This window comes from Sinocyclocheilus rhinocerous, unplaced genomic scaffold, assembly GCF_001515625.1.
Source record: "Sinocyclocheilus rhinocerous isolate Xijiao unplaced genomic scaffold, SAMN03320098_v1.1 scaffold1, whole genome shotgun sequence".
NCBI classification, from domain to species: domain Eukaryota; kingdom Metazoa; phylum Chordata; class Actinopteri; order Cypriniformes; family Cyprinidae; genus Sinocyclocheilus; species Sinocyclocheilus rhinocerous.
In genome coordinates, this window is record NW_015638974.1 from 588,984 (window position 1) to 612,577 (window position 23,594).

Sequence of the window (23,594 nt, forward strand, 5' to 3'; positions counted from 1 at the left end):
TAGACTGATTTCTGAAGATCATGTGACACTGAAGGCTGGAGTAATGATGCTGAAAATTCAGCTTTGATCACAGAAATAAATTATATGTTTAAATATATTCAAATAGAAATCAGTTATCTTAAATAATAAAAAATATTTCACAATATTACTGTTTTTGCTGTATTTTGAATCAAATAAATGCAGGCTTGGTGAGCAGAAGAGACTTCTTTAAAAAACATTAAAAATCTTACTGATCAAAACCTTTTGACTGGTAGTGTAGGCCTATTAAAAAACATTTTCTAAAGCGCCTAAATGTCAAAATTAGTACAATATATGTGCTGAAAAATTCGAATACTGAACACACTATTGCATTATTAGGCTGTGACTGATATTATTTTTGTGTTGCTGCCTGCTCTAGCTCCCTCCAGTGTTCTGCCTCTGGTGTTCACACTCACACATACAGACACATGTACACATGCTTCTCAAACACTGATGTGGCTGCTTTTAATGCTGTTGGTTTGTGTGTGTTTGAATTTGAATTTGAATAGATAAGGTGACTTGAAAGGAGTTATTTGTGTGTTTATATCACCATTAATACCATATTAGTATCACCATTAAAGGCACAATATCTCAGACAGCTCTTGACTTTGTTAAACTGATATTCTTGTGTAAATACACTAGTAATACTTGTATAAGCAACTAGTAAAGCTGGTCTAGTGTTGCTACTGAGAGACTTTTAAGAGATACACATCTTACGCTCACACATGTACATGCACAAAGGAAAATGAAAACAGAAGCAGGATTAAGAATATGAAGCTTTGTGAAACTCCAGATGTTTAAAATCAAAGTCCGCGAGCTAGCCTTGAAGAGACAGTAAAGACTGAGTGAGTGAGTGAGAGTGTGAGTGTGTGTGTGTGTGTATTCCAGGATGCTGCTGGTTTAACTTCTTGACCCTGACTCTGGAGCTTAAAGGGTAATATCTCTATCCTCCTCTTCTCAGGTCTAGCTGTTTTTCTTTTCAAAGAGAAAGACACACACTGCTTTAAACTTTCCAAAGCTCACAAAAATGTTAAAAGGCCTGCAGGGCAGAGCTGCACTGGAGTGCTTGTATGAAAGGCGATATTTAGTGGGAGACACTGTTTGACTGTAACAGGCCATCTAAACGCTTCAACAAGCGGAGATCTGGAGGACTATTTTACAGTTTATTTTAACGCTTTAAGTTCAGTCACCTCATTCATTGTATTTCCAATGCAGCTACAAGTATCAATCACACAAAGACACTGTTTTATCATACAAATTTTAGGTAAAATGTTTTAAGTAATGTTGTCAGTAATAATTCTATCTGACCTCACTCTGACTCTATAAACAGGTTTGTTTTTTGCTTCTGTGCATTTAAGAACTCAACTATTCTTTGTTGTGCGCTGTAGGTTAGTTATCGGCTCCAGTGTAGTTTTATTTAAACAATAACTGCCCCATTCTTCATAAATTTCTTCAAAGCCTGCATTATATTGTGACAGGTTCACAAAGCAATCCACGTTGAAATGTTAAGGTCAGATTAAAAATGGTTATCAGAGTCCTCCTTGGCAAATCTGAAAAACTTCAGATCGTCAAATCTTAATTGTAACTGAGATTTGAGTCAAAATAGAAACAAAAATAGAAAAACCTGGCAGAAGACCAGCACAAAAATGACATTACCCTGCATTTTAAATGCCGAGAAGAAAGTTGCAGGTTTTTTTTTTGTTTGTGGGTTTTTGCTCGTCCTCAGCAGAATGTAGTATAAATCAACATGCTTACACACGCCAGATGCGCAACCACCAGATGACTACTCTCACTTATCCTCTTCTGGCCACTATTATTCTTTTTGCGATTGCCTGTACATACCTTCCTTGCAGTCGTGTTTGTTCTCATGCAGAATAAAGCCGTTGCGGCACTGGCACACATAGCTGCCAACAGTGTTGATACACTCATGCTGGCATCCACCGTTATCCTTTGAACACTCATCTTTATCTGTAACAAAAAGAGAAGAAAGCGAAAAATAGTTTATTAGGAGCAGAAGACCCTTCTGATTTTAAATTTAAGAAGACCCTTATTTTTATATTTCCTTTGACTGAGACATTCTGAAACTTGCATAAGAGATGATTTCCAAGAGAAATTTAACACTTTGCCCTTCAGTGTATTGATAAATTCTGACACCTGGAGTCTGATTTTGTTTTGTTTTTTTTCTGTAAAGTGCAGTTACAGTAAGTGACTGAGGTTAAATGACAATTAGCCAAAAGAGATGGAGGAAAATCTTGAAAAGAACAGTGAGAAAAGACAAAAGATTCATAGGTAAATTCATTTAAAAGGATTGTCACTTTTCTCTGTGATATTTCACCACAAAAACCAGCCACAATCCATTTAACCACATGCTAAATAAACTGAAACAGAGCAACACCAAATTTAAATTAAAGGAGTCATATGATGCGATTTCAAGTTTTCCTTTCTCTTTGGAGTGTTACAAGCTCTTGGTGCATAAAGAAGATCTGTAAATTTGCAAAGACTAAAGTCCAAAATACTGTTCTTTTTAGCAGCATCATATGACCCCTTTAAGCCACTGTCATTTCTTCTAGCACAAATACCTTCATTTTATGTAAATTAGGCTCATTATAGATGCATATATTAAAGATGTATGCATATATTATAGACCATAATCTGATTCGCATAATTCCTGTAGTTAATTGGGCACAAAAACGACACTCTTGCAAATAAACTGAGATATTAATGGGCACAACAACAGACCCCCTTTTCCCTTTAAAAACAGGAAAGGAAGGAGAGAATTATACTGTATGTTGTTGGGGAAGAGTTAAGTGATTAAGAAAACGTGCTATCATATTTAGTCTGTGTGTCTAATACGTGTAAACTAAATGTCACTTAATGGTTGCATGTTCAGAAACAGCCAATGATTCCTTATGTTGTTGTTTTTTTTTTTTGCTTATCTCTACACCCCCAGTGTCCCATGGGTCAGAAGCCTTTTGGAAGCTGTTATTTCCATGTCTCAGGTTTCGCTAATTATCACACTTCAACCACTGCTCAAAACCACCAGCATATTCATCATACAAACCCAACGAATGACAGATGGAGAGAGAACTAAAGAGACCCAAGACTTTGTGGGTTACCACACGTTTTTCATAATTAATGCTGTTTTCAAACCACATATTATGTCTTGAATGATTTCCTTCTGTTACTGTGCGCATGACGTGCCCTTTCTGTTCAAATGCTTGATCATAAAATGCCACAGTGGAATAATTGTGCCACTTAAAATCATTTTAAAGGTCCAGCCAGCATATCAAAATCTTGCTTTCTTTACTGTGCGTATACAAGAAATGAATCAGCTCTTTCACTGTTTCCAGTTCAGCGCGCTCATTCGGCTTAGTACACACTCATACAGATTAGGAGTGTGTGGGAGAGCTCTGGGGACCTGCCGGCACTGGGCCAGCAAAAATCCAACCTCAGGGACTTCCAGACAATGAGTGTGACGCTATTATAACTCATTGAGAGGTGAGCTTATTCTCTCTCCCACCCAGATACAGCGGGACTCGCTCACCATGCGTATGCGCTAAATGTTCATTCGTGCATTCCATTTATACAGTACAAATATACCCAGAAGATCTAAATACAAACAGATGAATCATAAAATAGCAGATCCTGCCTGTGCTTCAACTTAAAATAATAAGCACAATAAGTTGTGTGATTTTTTTTAACATGAAAACTAGCCAATCAAAAAAATGTTTTGGTCTTATGCATTGGGGTTTACTGTTATGATTGACTGACATTAGGGCTGGGCGATATGGCAAAAAAATTAAATCTCGATTTTTTTTCAGAACGTTTGACCAATTCTCGATTTTTAACTAGTCAACTTGAAAATGTAACTACAACATGATTCAAGTAACTTTTTCTTTATTAACACTCTAGTTAAAGACATTTCTATTTCAAGTACACCACTGAAACACCACTGAATCATGTTAAGAGTAGAGTAAAATCTTATTATCATGCAAAAAGTTCAACAAATGCTGCTGACCCAAAAGTTTGGGACATTTGTTGCCATAGAGACAGAGCCCAGTTTCCGAGAAGATGAATGGATTCTTAAAGGCACCTCAGATGTGAGGGCAAATCCATTCCAAAAAGATCAATCAAGGGAGAGAAGGCTGTAGCTGAAACACGCCTTGACATGACCTGCTGGCCAATCAAAGAAATATAAAGAAGCGCTCTTTACAGTGAGCGGGCCTGTCTGTGGAAGAGAATGCCCTGACTCACACACATTTAAAGTTTCAGTGCACTTTTCATTTTAGCGCACATTAAAATAAAGTGTTTACAAACACTTCCAGATGTTATTTACTCCAAAACATCTACATTTCACATTTACAAGTGACAATCATGCATCCAAACAGATTACAATCATAAATCAAGCGTAGCGTTAGTTCTGGCAGGTCACGTTAGTCAGCTGATCCCCATCTACCTATAGGAATACGACACCTATCTAAGCATTCATATATATAAGGTCCCTCAGTATTATCAGCAGTTTTCGCATTGCTCAATAGCTAATTACCCTCCTCCATCCCCAGCTCCTCCTCTGTCAGTCAGGATGTAGCCTTCTGATTATCCTTTGAATCAGACTAATTCGAAATGTGTACATAAAATTATTGAACTTTAACGATATCTGCAATACATTTATGTTGGTTCTGTTCTGTTTTCCCTGGGGGGGGTTATCGCTGCTCTCCCTGCTCTCATCCATGCTAGGCTGCATGGATGCGCAGGGAGTTCTTGCACAGAACAGTGTTTGAGAGAGAGAGGGGGGCCTTTTACCTCAGAAAATGTTTGGAAAGCTTTTGAAATTTACATTATGAAATTCATATACACAAGCGAGCTTGGGTGGAGGTGTCAAAACATAGCTAAAGACTTCCAAATCTCCATTTCAAATGAAAAGCGCTGGCACGGTGGTCTTACCGGAGAAGAAATGAGCTTTGAAGCCTTTCTTGGAGACTGTGTTGTCGGATTTGAACTCAATTCGCATGTTGTTGTACTGGGAGGTGATGACCTCAGGGACTTCCGTACCGCAGTATTTCCCATGAAGCTTCGAGTCAGATGACAAGCCGCTCCGCACCTCAACATAGTCATACTTGCAAACCTGTGCAGATGAAATATACAAATAATACACTGATAAACATCCATCCTTCTGTCTGTGTGTTTGTCTATCTACCTACGATAACACACTCTCCTACACTGGCACATCCACGCACACACACATTTAGAGGGTCTCACCTCATTTCCCTCTAGTTCAAAGGTTTCAAACTGCATGGATATGCGGTACTGAGTGGGAGCCACCACTTGCCACACACAGTTCTTATTGGGAGGGTATTCCTTAGGCCAACCTGGGGTAGTAATTGTGCCGTTCAGCTTGGTCAGCAAGCCACCACAAGCAGCTGAAAGAGAAAAAGAGTGAGCACCAACGTTATTTTAGTATCACTAATCATGCTATTATAGTTTTTATTCAAATTTTGAATTCGCTTTTATTGTTATTTTCTGTTTTCATTTTAATTTTAGTTAACACTTTAGTAAATTTGTGTGTTTTTGTCATTTTGTTTATTTGGACCAGCTGGCTCCACTGAATCACAACCTGAGAGTATGATAAATAATAGATGTTCATATTTTCTATCGAGCTTTCAAAATACAGAACTGTGACAATGGGCGTATCGTTTCCAACATGCGCTGTATATGGTAGACCAATCACAACAGACTGGGCCATCTGACCAATCAGAGCAGAGTAGGCTCACCGAAAGGAGGGGTTTAGAGAGACTGAATCTTAGAAATGCTTCGAACGAATCACTTGAGAATTGCTGGAAAATGATGTGATATTAAATGCATATTCGGAGAAAACGAAAGTGTTTTTTGAGCTTGCATGCATGTAAACTTATTGCAGGAGACTCCCAAAACAATATCAGGAACCTTAAAAATGGCATAATAGGGGCACTTTAATAATTTTTTATTCAGTTTTAGTTTGAGTTGTTTTAGTACATCGAGGTAAACTAAATGAATGGCAGCTAGCTGAAATAAGTTTTTTTTATATTTTATTTTATTTCAATTAAAACTATCAGGCAATGATTAATTAAAAATGTTTTTTATGGTTTTCATTTTAGTTAACTATAATAACCCTTGTGAGAACAAAGCTTTAAAAACATAACAGTGAAAGGTTCTGTCTTCAGTGCTCTGGCAGTATACTGACTAATAAGCATTCAATTCAATGGAAACTATAGCACAGGTCTTTGATGGTTTTTGTGTTATTTTAGCATAACCACAACACATTGTACTTTATTAATGACAGAAATCATGTGGTTTCTAAACAGAGTGAGTGTGGCCTAAGTGCTGTTTGTTCTTGTTGTTTTCCTGTTGACTGCGGATGTTTTCCTGAACTATTCAGTTTGGCTTGAGCATCCGCTGAACATGTTTGAGTCAGGCAGACGGAAGCACCTGTGTGCAGTACGATCACACACACACACACACACACACACACACAAACACACTCTCTTACCTTCACAGCTCTTCTTGTCAGGGGCCAGTTCGTATCCAGGATCACAGGCACATTTGAAGCTTCCTAATGTGTTAACACATCTCTGTTCACAGCCCCCATTATCTGGCTTCAGACACTCGTCTTCCTCTGTTTTAATGACACAGACACAGAGTAACGTCAGTTGAATGGACAACTCATCAACATCTGATAGCACTGTTTTAGTTATGTGTGTGAACCTTTGAAGAAGTTTGCAGCAAAGCCTGCTTTATTAACCGTCCCATCAGAGATGAATTTCATCCAGAGAGTGTTGGAGGTGGAACGGATATCTTCAGGTTTATCATAGCCACAGAATCGGCCGATCAGAGGGCTGTTCTCAGACAATCCATCTCTAACTTCTAGATAGTCATATGCACAGCTGTCATGCCTCTCGATCTGCACAAACACAGGCACAATAAAGTATGTGTTAATGGCATTAGCATGTCTACGGCACCTTAGGTGTCAATGCCTAGGAAACAATCCAATAAAAACAGGATCTCAGGCGTCTCTGTGTATATTATATGCCAGGCTTTCAGTTCTGGTACACGTCCTGCACTTTATAGACTGTATGCGTGCAAAAGAAAGTGTGAATGCGTGTATGCAAAGGCAGAGAGTGTTTTCATTCCCTCTGAACAATTCGACACCTTTGACCTACTGACACACACAATGGTCTGCATATATACTTACGGTTTGACTTCTGACATTTTAAGGTAAATAATCAAACATGTCTGTCTTTTGGCCTCACACACCTGCAGTCTTATAGGAAATTCAACTTGACAAAGATGTGTGTCTATTTGTAAATGTATATCATAAAGTCTAACTTTAAACAGCACACATGTAAATAGCAACAACTATCCTCTTTTTTGCTGTCCTTCTCAGAATGAAAAGACAAGGGAAAAGGAGAAGAACAAGAGAGGAAGGCTAAAGTGAAAACAGAACTTGACTGGATATACATAAATTGAACACAGCCAAAAGAGAGGAGACAACAACCTCACCTCAAAGACCTGAAAGCTCAAGCCCACACTGTAGCCCTCGGACACTGTGATCCTCCACACACATTCCTTAGATGGACGGTAGTCATCTGGATAGTTTGGAGACTGAATCTGTCCAGAGTCCTTACTGATCTCCCCTCCACATATTGCTACCAGAGAGAGAGAGAGAGAAAGTTAGACTTTTACTTTGTCGTCAGAAATATTTTATGACATTTTCAATACCATTTTCATACTATTTCTTTAAAAATTATTATTTGTTAAAACCATATTGTACTACTTAATGCTGGTTTCTACCCATTTTTTTGATTCCGTAAAAAAGACCAGGTGTTATGGGTACAAACTCTCTCTCTGCTTGCCTACACTTGTATTCTGAGTGTGATTCATTGTTTTGTTTTTTTCAAAATTTGTTTGGACATCACAATAATTTTATCTGTTGTTATCTTCTGGGCATGATAACCGTGTAGTGTAAATCTGATATTGTGACAGCCATAACACACACACACACCTTCATAGACTGCTGCGAATCCCTTTCCAACCCAATTGCTGCTACTGCGGAACTCAATCCACATCCGGCTGTCTGTAGAGACCAACACTTCTGGAATTTTATCACCACAGAAACGACCTGCACACACACACACACACACACACACAATAAATAACAGTGCCTCATTAAGCATGCATTGCATTGTTTATACATATTGCTTAATATACTCCATTATATTCCTGGTGAATCCACCAGCATGTATGTACCCAGCAATGGCGCTTTCCTCCAGTATCCGTCACGAACCTCAATGTAGTCATACCAGCACAGGCTGCTCTTGTAGAGGTCCATAGTGGTGAAGTTTAACACTATCTGAAATGGGCAGCACACATGCAGCTGTCATATACGTCAAACTTCACGCATTAGATCAGCGTTTCTTTATCTGCAACCTTGTAATGAAGACAATTACAGGAAGAAATAGATTGAAAATTGCAGATGCAGATAAATGTGGAACAATTCAGTGCAATGAACCTCTCTAAAGTTACACACTTAAAGGGGTCATATGATGTTGCTAAAAAGAACATTATTTTGTGTATTTGGTGTAATGAAATGTGTTTATGCGGTTTAAGGTTAAAAAAACACATTATTTTCCACATACTGTACATTATTGTTTCTCCTCTATGCCCCGCCTTTCTGAAACGCGTCGATTTTTACAAAACTCCAGAGACGAGAAATTACCAACTGAGTCCTGTAGTGTTTCGCCACATGCTGGGAAGAGACCAACACAATAACCTGATTAATGAGCGTATGTTAAAAATTCCATTTATTACAAAAAAACTTGAATGTGTAACTTTAATTAGATGTTACTTTAGTAACCTCTTTGAAAGACTCAGTGAATGATTCGTTAGACTGATTCAAACTGTTTACTTTGACCAATTCATTAAAAGAACCAACTCAACAGAGTCATTCACTCATGAATCGGACTACACTGGACATGCTGTATGTTTGTTTTTTCATGCAACCGGGAAGACAACACAATAGAAAGATGTTCACAATTACAAATTCTTGTATCGTAGCACGGTATATTCAGCAGCGGCGGAGCGCCACCGCTAAATAGCAGTGCAGGAAACAGATACACACACACAATAAAGTAACAAAGACCTATTGACTGTTCTAATGAGATCTCAGGAGCCAAACAGTACAGGATAGGGGAGCAGACTCTCTGTTCAAGAAAAGCCAAATCATCTGCTAATATTTGCCAAAAGTTCCTCCCAATTAGCAATGTAGCGGTTGGCCAAACATTTGCCTGAGAAGCCTCTGTTTTTCATCACAGCTCATTGGACAGTGAATTGCGTACGGAGGTGCTTTTGGGTGTCAATTTCAAGGAAATATAAAGACATAGTCACAAGTCACACAACAATCCAGTGCACAGTCACACGGTAGATAAGCTGTTATCTTTGGCTTGGGTGGAGACAGTCACCTCTATTTCAGTCAAAACTTTGACTCATAACCTGTATGTAACAGCAGAGACAGGAACTTTCAACAGTAGTTTCCAAAACTTACAATAAAAATTTTATTATTTACTTTATTATTATTTACATCATTTACCATGTCACCCATGTCAATTTATTTTTCTTTTTTTTACCAAAAAAAAAAAAAAAAGCAGATGTTAGGCAGAATGTCCAAGCTGCTCTTTTCCATACAAAGAAAGTAAGTCAAGAACCAAAAAAAGACAAAAACTTCAGTTTTTTGGATCATTTTCTCTCCACCTACTTTGAACGGAAAAGTTTGAAGGGAACAGTTCAGTCATTCTATTTAACTTTTCATGTTGTGTTTCATTACAAAAAGAGTCTGGAATGGCTAGGTAAACTACTTGCTACAAATTGTCAAATAAAAGTGGCCATTCAGTTCACACATTTTGTCACAGACAGTGAATATGGTGGAAGAGAGAGAGCTTCGTCTTCGAATGTGAAGTAGGCCATGCGTCAAGCATTTACACACACACACCCTCACTAGTAGTGCATGAACTCAAAACAATACAGCAGTAAAATAACACACTCATGTGCCACTCACATGGACACACACACATGTAGGCAGTAGAGCGAGAGGGTCTTATCATACTCTTTGTCCTTCAAATGTCAGGGTGGCCCTCTTTTCTTTCCTGAGAGAAAAGCACATCCATCTACCTATCCACAACCCACTTGTCCTATGTAGGTTTGCAATTTAGTGTCTCCACTTCACCTACTCCACATGTCTTTGGATTGTGGGAGAAACCGGAGCATCGAGGGGAACCCACGACATCATGGAAAGACCATGCAAACTACACACAAGAAGGCCGCCTGGCTCAGCTGGGACTTAAACCAGGGAAGTTCTTGCTGTAAGGCGACAGTGCTACCCATTGGGCCACTGCAAGAAGTGCATCATAAAACTGACAAAAACAAATGATCTCATGCAAGCTAACACATCATATTAGCTAGAGACAATTATCTCCACATAAATTGAGGTCATCTTCCTGCAGTTAACACCCTTGGTCTTTCTTCATTTAAATTTTCACTCTCTCTCGCTCTCTCATACACACTCACACACTGTAGGCCTACCTGGGCATCTGTATAGCTTCTTGGCTTGGGATATATCTCCTTTGCTGAGTCTAGTTCTCTGACCGATAGCAGGCCTGACACCATTCTCATCACGAGAGGGAAGAATCGTGTCCAAAAACATTCCTCTACGGAAGAGAAAGACAAAGAGGAGAACATTTGTATTTGTATAGAAATTCTGAATTAAATTAACAGGTGTGAAATTTCTTGTGTGTGACAGATGTCTTACCTGGAGAAAGTGTTTCTGGCATAATGCATGATGCTGTCAAAATCATACGGCTCACCAAGAGAGTTGACATCCCCTGGTTCCATCTTAATGAAGTTATACTCCTGACCTGAGTGCGCACACATATATATTAAAACCGATAGGCTACATTCACAAAGCAAGTATTTAGAATTGATTGATAGGTGTGACTCTCGAATTTTCCTGTTCATACAACAGCAGCTCAAATTCTGTCTGTATGAACAAATAACTGAAGTCAAATATTTTCTATTCTTGTAACAGCCATGAATAATGCCTGTAACCATGACTAAATTAAATAGCAAAGGTGGTGATTTCAATATCACAGAAAATTCTTGACACAACTGACACACTGTTAGTTAAACACTGGTACAAAGCTCAAACTCATTCATCAAATCGAAATCTTAAAGAAAACGTTTGTGCTTGCTTTTGAGAAAAAAATTGTTGTGTGGTTTATTTTATTTTTAATGGACGGAGAAAAATTATGAGAAAATAATAAAAATATCTCTAACTTTATCATTTTGGTCTTGAAACGTTTGTGCTTGCTTTTGAGAAAAAAATTGTTGTGTGGTTTATTTTATTTTTAATGGACGGAGAAAAATGATGAGAAAATAATAAAAATATCTCTAACTTTATCATTTTGGTCTTTTGTTGAGTCATGTAAATTTAGGAAAGTAAATTTGCTTATAAAATGTGGTTATCATTGCTCAAATGTGTTTATGAACCAAGAGTGAATCCATATTCCACAGCTGTGTGAATGCACTCATACTGAACTAGCAGTTACCTGGTAGGATACAATGACTTGAGTGATGGGTCATACAGTACCTGGTTGGATGTTGTCTCGAATGATGGTCACATGATCGTCACGGTCAGGTCGTGTGTGCTCGTGCCAAAAGCCAATTACGTGTCCAAGTTCGTGAACAACAATGCCAAACTTGTCACAGTTCTTTCCAATGGATATTGCCTGGGGACCGTTGCCACGACGACCGACGTAAGAGCAACACCTTGAGAACCAAAAAAATTAAAAGTTAAAAGTCTAAAAATCTCAATTAAATGTCAGCGTCTTGTTGGCTCAACCCACTCTTGAATAACTCAGATTCTGGTTATGTCACAAGAGCATCATAAAGTACTACAATGATTGTAATGAGGGGGTGATGGGAGGTGAGCTGGGCTAATGCTTAGTCGTTTGGGGTAATGTAGTTTAGTGTGGGGTGAACAGGGGATAGTGTGAAATGATGAGAGCTGATTAATGGTGATTAGGGTGAGTTGGGGTTAGCTTTCAGATTCTTGCTGTGTTGTTTCCTTAACGACAAATAAGCACACATTGTTCACCTCTGACTGTGTGCCAATGCAATGAATCGCAAGAGAGGTAAGAGAAAGAAACAGGTGGGTCCCAAAATAAGTGCCAAAAGACAGTCTAAAGCAGTGGTTTTGCTTCAGATCCCAGATTTTAAGTTGGGCATCTACTGTACCAAAACTGTTCATTTTTCCCCTCCTGTCCGTGACCCTCAGAACAGACCTACAACCCATTTGTAGGTTGTGTGACTCACTAGTTAAGAACCACTTGTCTAAAGTATTGATGCAATATTGGGAGCAAAAGAATAACAATATATGGATACATGATTGTGTCGACAAAGCACTATTCAAGTTGCACTGTATTGTGTGTGTGTGTGTGTGTGTGTGTGTGTGCATTGCATTAAGCAGGTGAGAATATTTGGCACATTAAGGTGAATTGTTTCCCTTGCTGGTGTTTATATAAGCCTGCAAATCCGATTATTATTAACAGAAATATTGCCAGCAGCCTCACAACCCTGCTGACTCTAACGTTTGTGTTCTGCTCAACTGTTTTCATATGCCGACCAGTTACTGTATTTGATGTGCTGTTCATTTTGATTCTTTCAATTGCTTTTCTGAATAACAGTAGCAAGTTGGCATTTATACTGTATGGAATGAGCTGTCTAATCAGAAATTAATTCTTATTAAGATGCATTTTTGTGATTTCTACTATTACAAGTGGTCAGCACTAAAGGGAGAGGAGATCCTTGGTGAAATCTGAACACAATCTTAATACAAGGTGGAAACAGGGACAAAGACAGGTCAAAGCTGTGAAGTCAGAGTTCAAGGAATCGAGACGGAATCTCAATAGTCTACCATTAAGCATGCCTCCGACACTCAAACACGCCCACAAACAAAGCAGTAATCTCAATTCCACTCGCTCACTATTTATAACTTGGATTAGAACACCTTAATCCCTCATTTCATAGCCATTGATAGTGTGGAGTAGACACACAGAGAGAGAGAGAGAGAGAGAGAGAGAGAGATTCAAACAAATAAAAGGAAACAGACTGAAAATAAAACACATTCACCAGTCTAATACAAAAGACAGAAGAATGTTTAACCGAAACAAAAATTATAATGCTGCTTTGGAACCATTTATATTATGAAACAAAAAGTGCTATACAAATAAATTCAGTTGAACTGAAATGAATTGAAATTTTTAACTAGTGACGGATATGCAACCATCAAATATCTTTATATTTAATGCAGATTTGTGCAAAGGAGTCAGACATCAAGCCTGTCAACACTTTCTCAACATCCATGCACACATGGGCCCAAGCTACGTGCCAAATGCTTAAAAAGCACATACAGTCATGTAGAAGGTTAACGCTCAGTGCTTGTGTTGGTCTGTCAGCAGGTTTATAGCTAAATGACGTCTGCAGATTATAACAGATATGACCGCACTGAGATGGATAATATTATGCAATGCTCTCGCTACCTCTCGCCCCTCCAAACTAATCTAGCCTTGTCCTTCTGTCAATGGTCATTCTGCCTATTTCTCTGATTTGCCTCATTATTTCACCTCACCTTCCATAAGCATCATTCCAACACAGATATTTAACATCCTCAGTTTCCATTTCATTCCAGTTTCCATAACATTCATAGACTGATAACGCTCCTATTAGTGGTTAAACACCTTCTTATCAGGTGTTGTGTCATAATAAACATCGTTCTATGTGATCAAATAATCAATTAAAAGCAAAGTTTTCAGATACGAACAATCGGCAACAATGTTTATCTAGACTTATGCGATTTCCGTCTTCCCTTCTCCCTCTCTCTCTCTTCCTTGTTAACGCACTGCTAGGATTCCATTCCCAAGAACAATGGGTGGTTTGCTCACCGTGGTAACAGGGAAGGAAGGAAAGCCAGGCCGACCGTAGTCATCTCAGCTGACTCTCACTCCCTCGCTCTCTCAAACACACATACCTTTGTTTTAAACATAGGATACACTCATAACAATGAGAGCTGAGTATCTGAGTGAGTTCCTTAATGACCACCGCGCTTCAGTCAACATTTTTTACATCCAGTAACCTACTAGTGGAGCTCAGAAATAAAGGGCCCTATCATACACCCGGCGCAATGCGGCGCAAGGCGCGGCGCAAGTGTTTTTGCTAGTTTCAGCCCGACGCAGTTCTCATTTTTTCTAAAATCTGAAGTATTTTTCTTTGTTATTTAAAGAGTGCGTTAGTAATATGCGCCTATAGACGGGTGCACAACGCGCATACACTTTGCTTATTACACACATACAGGAACGCGCAGCAGCACACAAACATTTTTAAAAATGAAAAATTACATTCCGCCATGTAAATAGCGAACCCGCCATGGCGCGAGCGCAACTGGCTTTTAAAGGGGATGGGAGATGAGACTCTGATTGGTTTATTGCACGTTACACCCAAAAAACATCCATTACTCATTAAGAGAATAGGGACAACCCGTTTAGACCATGTGCCCGGGCACGCCGACCCTTTTCCCGTCGTTAAACTAGCAAAAGTGGAGTCGGACACGCCCTGAGTGCACCTGTGCTGTGCGCTTTAGACCATGTGCTTAGATCGTTAAAATAGGGCCCAAAGAATCAAATCTCTAAACTAGATTTTGTCCCCAAACCAAGCGTTTTGTATCCCAGCAAAGTGGAACTGATAGTTTTCGTACATTTTCAGCGCAGAAAAAATTTTTTGGGCCAACCAAAAAACAGTTTTGGTCTTTGTACTCCATCTCTAAAACTTGCTGGTCTCGTCCCAGGAACTTAAAAATTATGGTTTTCAGAGAACAAGAACAAATTAGTGATGACATAAAACTAGTTCACAAAATGTGTCACTTCCATTACAATCAACAAAACTGAAAACACTAGAAGAACCCAATGTGGCAACTGGGTATTGTGATGAGAGTAACAGATTATGGATTATCATAAAAGAGAAAATGTAGGCTGGGGACTTGGGTCTATGCATGCTTTTAGACTGGATTTTGAGATGTGGGTATTGCACTCAAATGTGGAGGCAGATGAACACAAACTTGCAGGGACAGGGTTTAAGAGGACTAAATGATTGGGGGGAGTCTGGCAAAAGGTGAAACATTCTTTATAAAATGAAACATGACCAGAATAATTGTTCACAATAAGATCTACAATATGCATTTAGAAAATGAACACGAACCCGCAGGGTCTGTAGGTGAAGACGATGTAGCTCTCCTCATCAGTTTTCTCAATGAAGGTCACACACGTCTGTTTCTCCCAGTGTCTCATTGCTTGTTTTAACATGGCCCTCTGACTTCCTGAAAAAAACACACAGAAACCATTATATGTAAATCACACACATTCATAGGTTGATGTTAAACACACACACACACTCAGGTCTCTTTACCAGTGAAGTTGCCTCCTATGACGTAAGGGATGACTCCTCCGGGCCAGATCTTCTCAGCTCGGGATGTGGCAGCACGAGGCACTCGAGACTTCACACCTCTGTCGCTATTTACACTCCTCCCACCAGCCTTGGAGCTCGACACATCTTTACGGCTGTTGACTGGCCACGACTCTACACCATAGAGAGAGATGATAGAACAGTAGAAAACATCTTACAGGAACATGAAATCGAATGCCAAACCACCCCAAGTAATGAGAGTTGGGATTAAATATATTTAACTGCTGAAACATGTCTCACTGTCAAAATCAGGTAGTCTTTCTTGAGAGTTTGTTCTCTGAAGGTTAAACATACACATGCACAATGAAATCCATCCTGCCAACACATGACAGCACTATTGATATGATTCCAGTGCAATAAAGCTGCACTAATAGGCCTGTTAACAGATTAAAATGACCAATTGTGAATAATGGCATGATTTTTTCAGATATTTTGTTGTTCAGTTTTCGCAAACACAGGTTATATAGCTTCCTCAAACTGCATTAAAACGCATGGACACGAACACTAAATATAAATCTGCATTCATTAAATAAAAAGAAAATAAATCTTACATTTGTACAAATTATAGTGTTTCTTGTGGGAGACATTTCATAGTTATTGAGCTTTCATGATAATTGATATCAGCCATACAAAAGCTGCAAATCATTTTACATTTCTTACATTTAAATAAATTTGCTGCTAGACCTTTTCTTGGAGAAATATTATAAATAATTGCTCTCAGAACTGTTAGAAACTGTATTTCAATCATGACAACTCTCGGAACATTTTAGCATGGTGATGGATATGACAATGTTAATGTATTTGGTCTTGGCGGAACAGATCTGCTTCGTTGCTGCTGTTGGTTATTGCTGTAGTTGTAGATTATTGCTGCTGCTGCAAGCAAGTACAGGAACTTGCTACTGCCAATACATATGCCGATGCGGTGCTGTGAGTATTTAAGACATACTGCTGCTGCACAAATAGCATATAAAATAACCCCGTAGCAGATCTATACAGGTGGAGCTGGGGAAGGTGGAGGGTTTCAGAGAAACCGCGCTGCAGGAATCTCAATTGAATGCTAACCAGCCATATAAATGCAAGGCAGTAAGCTCATTGGCTGCATATGCAGCATGAACCAATCAGCTTGTGCCAAGTCGTTTAACTCTCTGAATATCATCAGTTACGTTAACACCCCGTCAGACTGCGCCATCTAGAGTTTCATGACTGAACTATATATTTATACTGAATTTGTATTGTAGTTCGAATTTAAGAAAGGGATGGGGTTTGAAGTTTTTAGAGAAGTCCTGCATTCGTCACAAAAGCAAAGTGTTGTTTCACCGAAAGATCGAGATATGTCAATAATATATCAAATAGAAACATTATGCATGGATGAATCGTTCACAATAAGATCAACAAGATGAACTGATAAAATAGATAGGGTGAATAATGCTATTTGTAAATGTTGATAAAGAGGTGCTCGAAGCTTACTAACAGTGCTGTGGGGTAAATTTAAAAAGAGTTGAGAAACAATCCATTGTTTTAAACTTACCAAAACCTAACCGTCGTATTCTGTCAAGCAACAGATATAATGAACCTCTCTTCTTACTGGGATTATGCTCTCCTAGACCACCTGAGAGAAAGAAACATACAAGGGAGTTATTTTGAGAATGTTGTGAGAGTGATATAATTTTGTGAGAACACTGTGTGAGTATTTTTGTTACGTGTTGAGTAAACTTTCCTTGAATCAAGTTTAAAACTGCACTGGTGCCGTTATAATGTTACAAGAACACTGCCAGTGAGTCAAGAAACTTCCATGCCATTCTCACACCTATTTCATCCATCTATCCTCACCTCTCCTCATCCTCCCATTGACCAGTCTCTTCTCCTTCATATAACTCACCAACATCTCACCAACTCTTGTCTTTCACTCCCAGGGTTCTCGCTCAACATCTCTATTCATGCATCTCAGTTTCTCTGCTATCTTCCTTTTGCATTTACCCCCTCTCGCGGACAGGAAAGTGAGGAACAAACAATACTCTCTGAATCCAAGACACAGGAAAAGTCTGAGCTTTGGGATTAATGTGCGCACAGACGCTCTATCTCACAAACATAACACTAGCAGGTATACAAGCGTGTGCTGTTGTCTCCATGACAGCATCCTGATGAATCTGGAAATAGCCAAGAAAGACCTGTCCTGACTGGTTTGAACATGCATCAGTTCTCCTGCTATTTCTGGTCCTGATGCAGTTTGCCCTTCTGCCCCGGTGGCACATCCTGTAACAACCCCAGTCAGAACGGAAACGCAAAGCTGAATCCTTATCGTCTTTTTTGCCTCACTTCCATCTTTTGCTGCCAGACCCAGACGATGATAAAGGTGATGTTGCTGACAACGTTGCTACCCAGCAAGGTACCCAGTAAGAACGGAAACGCAAAGCTGAATCCTTATCGTCTTTTTTGCCTCACTTCCATCTTTTGCTGCCAGACCCAGACGATGATAAAGGTGATGTTGCTGACAACGTTGCTACCCAGCAAGGTAAATTTCTCTTAGTTGGCTGTTAGTCTGTGAGTAGTCATCACTCATTCCAGTGATTGTATCCTGTTTTAGACACTGAGTTTACCTTAACAATGTGCCACTGGGAAAGACACACACACACACACACACACACATTTTGACTTCGGTCAGTTTAGATAACAGCAAGGAAGGACTTTGTTAACAATGTTTATTCTATCTCACAAAGAAACAAACATTTGCACACACATACGCTTCTGCACTTTTCCCATTACATAAGGAGTAGAAGACAAAGACCTTGCTATGCAAACACACTCACGGTTGTTTGCTGATGGTGCAGTGGAGTTGAGACAGGAGCATTTATCAAGTCTAATCACCTGAAGCTATACACTCCCAATATCCCCACACATTCTTCAACTTCAATTCGACTTTAATAAGTTTAAATCACCCACAGCCCACAACACAATCATGTCCATCCTTATAACCAATGCTCCCTCAAGTGTGTAACTTTTACCTTTTATGTGCTATTTATATTTGATTTGACTCTTGATGTAACTAAATTATGAACATTTTAGGTTACCGGAGAAATTTTTTTTACAGTGCTGTATTACTTACCAAGAAACTCTATTAAAAATCATTTAAAAATCTCATGCAGATCAGTTCAATTCTTTATAATAATATAATATAATACAATATGAAAAAAATGAAGCATTATTGCTCATGAATTCCCATTTTGAGGTCAATTATTTGTTAGGCTTATAATATAACAATGTAATATGTGACCCTGGACCACAAAACCAGTCTTAAGTCGCTTGGGTATATTTTTAGCAATAGCCAAAAAAACATTGTATGGGTCAAAATTATCGATTTTTCTTTTATGCCAAAAATCATTAGGATATTAATAAAGATCAGGTTCCATGAAGATATTTTGTAAATATCCTACCATAATTATATAAAAAACAAATATTTCTTATATAGTTATCTAAACATCCCTATGTAGTAGAGTTTGCACAGTACTACACCTGTGTGTAACTGTAAATGTCACAGAGTTTTGTTACCGTTCTGTGCTCATCATCCACTATTTCCATCACTTAATCAAGCCACTCTTCTTTAAAACATGATGATGTTTTACGTTGTCATTACGTTTGCGTTGGCTCTCGTGTTGAGCTATTTCGTCCGCAAATATTAAAGTATTCGATTTCTACAGCGACTGATTTGGCGCTCATCATTCTCTTTCTATGAAACCTGTAAACCGCATTCATCTGTTCCATAGCGATACCAACTCTATAGCAGTTTACCCGAGCATTGCAATTATTTAGCATTTACTAGAATTCAAATGGCTTTTCCAACTCATTTTTGCGTCTGTCCTGTGTGCTGCATATAATTTCTTCTGCACGCACACAGCTTAGAGAGAACATTGCTTATGACAACCTTATGACAACTCAGCTTCTCAGACTGATCGAGACATTAGCTTAAATACACAATCCACAGAGGCTAGCATATGTGTGTGTGTGTGTGTGTGTGTGTGTGTGTTTCTGTGTGTCACCCTGCACTCAAAACTACACAGAGACCAGTGCTAGATCAGAGCATTTAACGCCTGGAGGAAGGTCTGATTCCAAACGTGACATCAGGATGAAAAAAGCACATGGGTGGTTTCAAGGACTGAGTCGAACAGAAGCTCAAACCTTGAACCTTACTGTAGAAAGAGTCATTGTTGTTGTTCAGCACCAGAAACAACCCTCAACCCTCAGCAGCTGCTGACTGCAGCTTTAACCTCATCTACCGAACATCTGCTACTGAACACAGCTGAAAAAACATGTGCATTAGAACCTCAAACTAAATTGAGGACCTTTCATTTTTTAAATCCAGATTATGTGACAGATTTGTCAGGTAATAATATGTCGGGCTCTATTCAAAAAATACTAGACTGAATGACTAGAAATAACATTAAACCTTTAGCAGCCTTATTACTTTTTTAAATGGCAAATTACATAATAAAGATGATTGTTCAGAAGCAATGAACTATAATATTTAGAAAACTGTTGAGAATATTTAAAATGCATATAGATGTAAGTCTCAGACAGACGATTTACTAAGTCTGATTCAAACTGCTAAATCATGAGTTTGAGGCTTTTTAACAAATCTTAAAAAGAACCAGTTCGTAACAGTCATTAGTTCACAAATCTGCCAATTCTAAACTATTGTCGACAACTGCAGTGTGGAGCCCTGTGATATCCCATGTGTCTGATTATCCCATCTGATTAACAAGGGTTTAGAAGCACCTAACCCTGATCGTAAGCTTAAAACAGATATTTCCTGAAAAGTTATGCCTCAATTCTGATTGGGTAATTGGAATGTTGTTCCAGGATCAACACGGATGTTGATCCAGGAGCATGTTGTACTTGGTGAAATCACGGTCACTGTGTCTTACCCGACATGTGTCCTTGTCTCCCATGGGACTGCTGTGAAAGCTCTATTGTTCCATCGATCTGAAAAATTTTCAAGTCCTCTTCATCCAAGGCAATATCTCCCCAAAATACAGCTGGAAAAAGAAAGAGACAAGGATATTATTAGAGGACACAAACACAGGCTCTTTTGCAGCACCATAGATTGATGTTCTATGTGCTGGCAGACACGTCTGAGACTCAGACCAGCGTGGCCTGAGCTATTGACTGATTCTAATTTAAGGTTTGCTGCATATGCAATCGATTGACAAGTTAACATGAGAGGAAACATCTTGGGTTGGCAACTTGTCCTTCGCTCTTTCACCCTCAGACGCTGATTAAAAATTAACAAGCGGATGTCAGGGAACATGTACATACTTCCTGTTGCGATCTTACCAACTCTGTTCACATTATGTCCATATTGCGCATGTCCCAACATTCCTAACGTTAAGCTACCGTCATGACATCATACATCATTAGCCTGTCGCCCAGGAGGTCATAGAGATGGCCATGAAAAAGGAGATAATACTGGGAACTACGCCATTTGTGTGTGTGAGTAGTTTTGGCAGGGAATTCACTCCTCAACCTTGATAAAAAACAATAAACAATGAGGATTATGGTTTAAGCTATCTTGATTGTTCCATATTGGAATACACTCTTCCCACGTGTGTGTGTGTGTATGCGTATGTACACGTAATGGTGGACTGTACCTTTAGGCCACCACTATTGTTTCTCATGCATTGTTTGTGAGTGGATGCACACGTGTGTGTACAAGCATCCATCCCTCCCCCATCAACTCCTCAGACAATATTCAGCTTTAATCTGTGACTGTGATCCGTTTCACATTCATATAAAGCTGGAGCCTCCCGTGGATCACACCCTTCAGAGAACTAATATTAGCACTGATCTAACTCCACTCTACTTATCTGTGGGACTCTCTGCTACAGTATAAAACAAAATGAACCTTATAAAATAAATAAATAAATATATTTTTTTATGAATTTAAATGTATAATTTCTATAGTTAGATTACTTAATATGTATTTTTAAATATTTTTTACATTTTAAATAATATTTAAAAAATATGATTTATCATAAATTTTGTCACATTTAAATGTAATCTTATTTCATCAAATGCTTACAAAGAAAATTTGCAACAGTAGCTAAAAAAATTATACAGTTGTTATAATTATACAGGAAATTTCAAGAAAAGCATATTCATATTTTATTTTTAAAGATGCAATTGCAAAGTTGACTTTTAATAGCAAATCACTGTGTGGTCTCACATTGTTTCTTCCACATTATAAGATTGCAACCTCATTCATCCACCAACATTAAAGTGGGCAAATTATAATTTAAATAATTTTATACTTAAAAGCTGACATGAGGCCTCTGCAGTTTTCATAACAGCTTTGACAATGAGACAAGACAGTGCAAAATATGTATCCAGATGAAAAAGACAAAGTGCTTAGATGTGACTACAGAGGAAAAGGCTTTGTGTTGAATTTGTACATTGATTTGGGAAGTCTGGAACTGAAGCCCTGTAATGCCTCAGCAATCATGTATTCGCTTAACATCAATGAGTCTTTGACTGCACATAACTTAGCACCAGTCAATAACTTCAGCCGTGATGATCGATAAACACAGAGCTGAGGCTGTACTTAAGAATTATGAACTGTAGGAGGGAAATCGGATGGGTTTTGACTAACATGTGACCATCACAGTGACATGTGGATTGTTAACTGTAACAGCTTTACATCTGCTCAGATGGGAACAAAGAGACCTCGGCAGAATGTGTCATCTGGAGAGGAATAAAAAGGTTTTGGCAAATATGAAATGATAATCTCCAAGGTTACTGTAGCGCGGCGGGAGGTGTGATTTAATCTGGGTGCAGTGATATCCGCAGATAAAATTGTGTATTAAAACGGGAGATTATCCTGAAGGTCACACTACAGTTCCAAATGAGACTCTCCAGGTTATCCTGGAAACATCCAAGTCATTTTCACTGTTTCCTTTCAATGATTTAAAGGGGTCATATGATGCGATTTCAAGTTTCCCTTTCTCTTTGGAGTGTTACAAGCTCTTGGTGCATAAAGAAGATCTGTAAAGTTGCAAAGACTAAAGTCTCAAATCCAAAGAGATATTCTTTATAAAAGTTAAGAGTCAACCACGCCTACCTAAAACGGCTTGTTCTAACACGCCCCCACATTTGTCAAAGGAGGGGGCTTTGTTGAAAACGACGTGTTTGAGAGAGGCGGGGCATAGAGGACCTACAATAATGTACAGTATTTTTTTTAACATTAAAGCATGTCAACATATTCTGTTACACCAAATACACAAAATAATGATCTTTAAAATAGCATCATATGACCCCTTTAAGAGTTGGAGGAGAGCACTACTGTAACTAACTGTGCATTCAATTTGAGTAAACTTGTCTCAGCAAGTACATAGAGACTCTTTGAAGCATTTTTTTGCATTGCAAATCTCATCAAAAGTAATAAAAAAGGTGAATCAAAAGTGATACATTCAGTTAACCACTTCAGAATCTAGTTTCTCAGATAAAAGCTCTGTTCTAAATCCCGGTGACTTGCCTACCTAAACAGCATTTTCAGCCATTATAAGAGGTGACAAAGGTAGGCAGCATAATTATGATCAATCCAAAATGGTGGATAAAGCAAGAGAAATGTTGATTATAAATATACTTATGTTTTATTTTATATAATATATGTGGTAATATACACACCCATACATATTTGTGTCTCTGCGTGTCTGTGTGTACCTGGTATTCCCTACGTTTTGGGAACCAAATGTCCCCAAAAGGATAGTAATACCAGTAAATTTTGACCTTGTGGGGACATTTTTGGTCCCCATGAGGAAACAAGCTTATAAATCATACAGAATGAAGTTTTTTGAAAATCTAAAAATGCCTGTAGTTTTGTGTGAGGGGTAGGTTTAGGGCTAGGGATAGAAAATACAGTTTGTACAGTAGAAAAACCATTACTCCTCCCCATAATGACAGGAATAACCGTGTGTGTGTGTGTGTGT

At 38.6% G+C, this 23,594-nt stretch overlaps 1 protein-coding gene across 1 annotated transcript in view; it reads right to left on the bottom strand.

The window, feature by feature from the left end:
• The window catches only part of LOC107750422 (dorsal-ventral patterning tolloid-like protein 1), a 39,879-nt gene that overhangs the window by 7,262 nt on the left and 9,023 nt on the right, over positions 1–23,594 (bottom strand). Inside the window, exons 3-18 of the mRNA XM_016565784.1 lie at positions 20,538–20,648; positions 17,147–17,227; positions 15,562–15,732; positions 15,355–15,472; positions 11,693–11,871; positions 10,856–10,961; positions 10,630–10,754; positions 8,733–8,800; positions 8,302–8,428; positions 8,057–8,173; positions 7,555–7,700; positions 6,760–6,955; positions 6,545–6,670; positions 5,278–5,438; positions 4,963–5,143; positions 1,861–1,986 (exon numbers count right to left, since the gene is read on the bottom strand). Coding sequence (XP_016421270.1) covers positions 1,861–1,986; positions 4,963–5,143; positions 5,278–5,438; positions 6,545–6,670; positions 6,760–6,955; positions 7,555–7,700; positions 8,057–8,173; positions 8,302–8,428; positions 8,733–8,800; positions 10,630–10,754; positions 10,856–10,961; positions 11,693–11,871; positions 15,355–15,472; positions 15,562–15,732; positions 17,147–17,227; positions 20,538–20,648 — 2,139 coding nt within the window. The remainder of the gene's footprint in view (positions 1–1,860; positions 1,987–4,962; positions 5,144–5,277; positions 5,439–6,544; positions 6,671–6,759; positions 6,956–7,554; positions 7,701–8,056; positions 8,174–8,301; positions 8,429–8,732; positions 8,801–10,629; positions 10,755–10,855; positions 10,962–11,692; positions 11,872–15,354; positions 15,473–15,561; positions 15,733–17,146; positions 17,228–20,537; positions 20,649–23,594) is intronic.